This window comes from Tupaia chinensis, unplaced genomic scaffold (assembly GCF_000334495.1).
Source record: "Tupaia chinensis unplaced genomic scaffold, TupChi_1.0 Scaffold000438_1, whole genome shotgun sequence".
Lineage (NCBI taxonomy): Eukaryota > Metazoa > Chordata > Mammalia > Scandentia > Tupaiidae > Tupaia > Tupaia belangeri.
Genome location: NW_006159943.1, coordinates 969,955 through 971,721, shown reverse-complemented (window position 1 = coordinate 971,721; position 1,767 = coordinate 969,955). Strand labels below are relative to the sequence as shown.

General features: G+C 55.7%; 1 protein-coding gene across 1 annotated transcript in view; it reads left to right on the top strand.

Moving 5' to 3' along the window:
* IQGAP3 (IQ motif containing GTPase activating protein 3) overlaps window positions 1–1,767 on the top strand; it is a 57,643-nt gene that overhangs the window by 38,328 nt on the left and 17,548 nt on the right. The window contains exons 25-26 of the mRNA XM_006155226.3: window positions 134–297; window positions 596–820. Coding sequence (XP_006155288.2) covers window positions 134–297; window positions 596–820 — 389 coding nt within the window. The remainder of the gene's footprint in view (window positions 1–133; window positions 298–595; window positions 821–1,767) is intronic.

Here is a 1,767-nt window from a genome sequence, read left to right as displayed (position 1 = left end):
CTGTTAGCCTCAGTGTTTCCAGTCCGTGAGAAAGTGTGATCGTGCGTTTTCGATTTCAAGTTGCCCTGGGAAGGTCGCTCCTTCCCGACCTCTAGTCCTTGGAGTGCGTTGCCAGTCCCTGCCCCCTTTGCAGACTCAGCCCGTCTACCTGGCCAAGCTGATCTTTCAGATGCCACAGAACAAAAGCACCAAGTTCATGGAGGCTGTGATTTTCAGTCTGTACAACTACGCCTCCAACCGCCGAGAGGCCTATCTCCTGCTCCAGCTCTTCAAGACGGCGCTCCGGGAGGAGATCCAGTAGGTGCTCGCACACGTGGGACTGGGAGGAGAACGGGCTGGGGATGCCCCTGGGCGCCTTCGCAAGTGACACTTGTTGAGGTTTAAGGGTAGGAGGGAGTTAGAAGACCTCGTCCCAGCCTCCTGTGGACAGCGCAGGGGGAGGGCCTGGGCTGGCGGGCCAGCACCAAGGCTGAGCTTGGTCCCCTTAAGGGGACACCGGAGCGGGCTTTGAGGAGCCACCATCTCAGAAAGGAAAAGCAGCGATCTTTCCTGCACAGAGGCAGGAGGCCAGCTTCAATGGCCTTTCAAACCACAGATCCAAGGTAGAGCAGCCCCAGGACGTGGTGACGGGCAACCCCACAGTGGTGAGGCTGGTGGTGAGATTCTACCGTAATGAGCGGGGACAGAGCGCTCTGCGGGAGATCCTGGGCAAGGTTATCCAGGATGTGCTGGAGGACAAGGTGCTCAGCGTCCACACAGACCCCGTCCACCTCTACAAGAGCTGGGTCAACCAGACAGAGGCCCAGACAGGGCAGCGCAGGTGAGCGGATGACGGGTGGAGGGAGAGTGCTCTGGTCGGCTTCACAGGGCCAACGCGGGGAGCCTGGGTGTGCTTCGAAGGTGGCATGTCAGTGAGCACGCTGACTTATGCAAGGACAGCAGGGCCCTATAGCAGGAAATCAGGAGGCCTTCAGACTCCCTGTGGTGATTAACACGGGAACCGACGTAAACGACTCCAGACCTGGTGGGCTTAATGTGGGAGGGGGTGGTGAATGTGCAAATGTGCCGAAGTGCTGGGTCACCGCTTGCAGATGATACATCAGAGTTGCTAGGAGTTAGCACCCCTCAGTGATAGGGGTGTAGAGGAACATTAAGATTTACAGAGGGGGGTCAGCAGGTGGTATGGTGGTTAAAGGTGCTGGATTTCCACATGGATGACCATGGTTCGAGGCCTGGACCTTTTTTTTCCAAAAAAAAAAAAAAAAAAAAAGATTTACACAGAGAGGGGCCAGTAGGTGGCGTGATGTTTAAGGACATTGGACTCCCACGTGGCCAGACGTGGTTTGAGTCCTGGACCTGGTGACTTGCTTTCTCACTTTCTCTCTTTCTCACTCTGTCCCTCCCTGATCAAATTAAAATTAATTAATTAATTACATTCAATAAAATAATTATTTAATTTTAAAAAATTTTTGCAGAGGAATGGAGCCAGCACGTGGCTTGGTGAAGGGTGCTGAACTCCCACATGAGACCGTGGGGAAAATCAGCCGGCCTTATACTGAGGGCCCTGTCAGATTCACAATTCGTAGGTACCAGGGAGCTCTCCCTGGGGAGAGCAGGTGACCCTGGCTGGCTGTGCTGGATGGCTTGGGAGGCTTCAGGCCCCGGAACTCCCAGGCCCTGGCTCAGACTTCCCTGTTGTTCCAGCCGCCGAGGACTCTGTGAGGGGCAGCTGCCCCGATCCTCTGGCCCCCCGCGGGGCTTACTGCC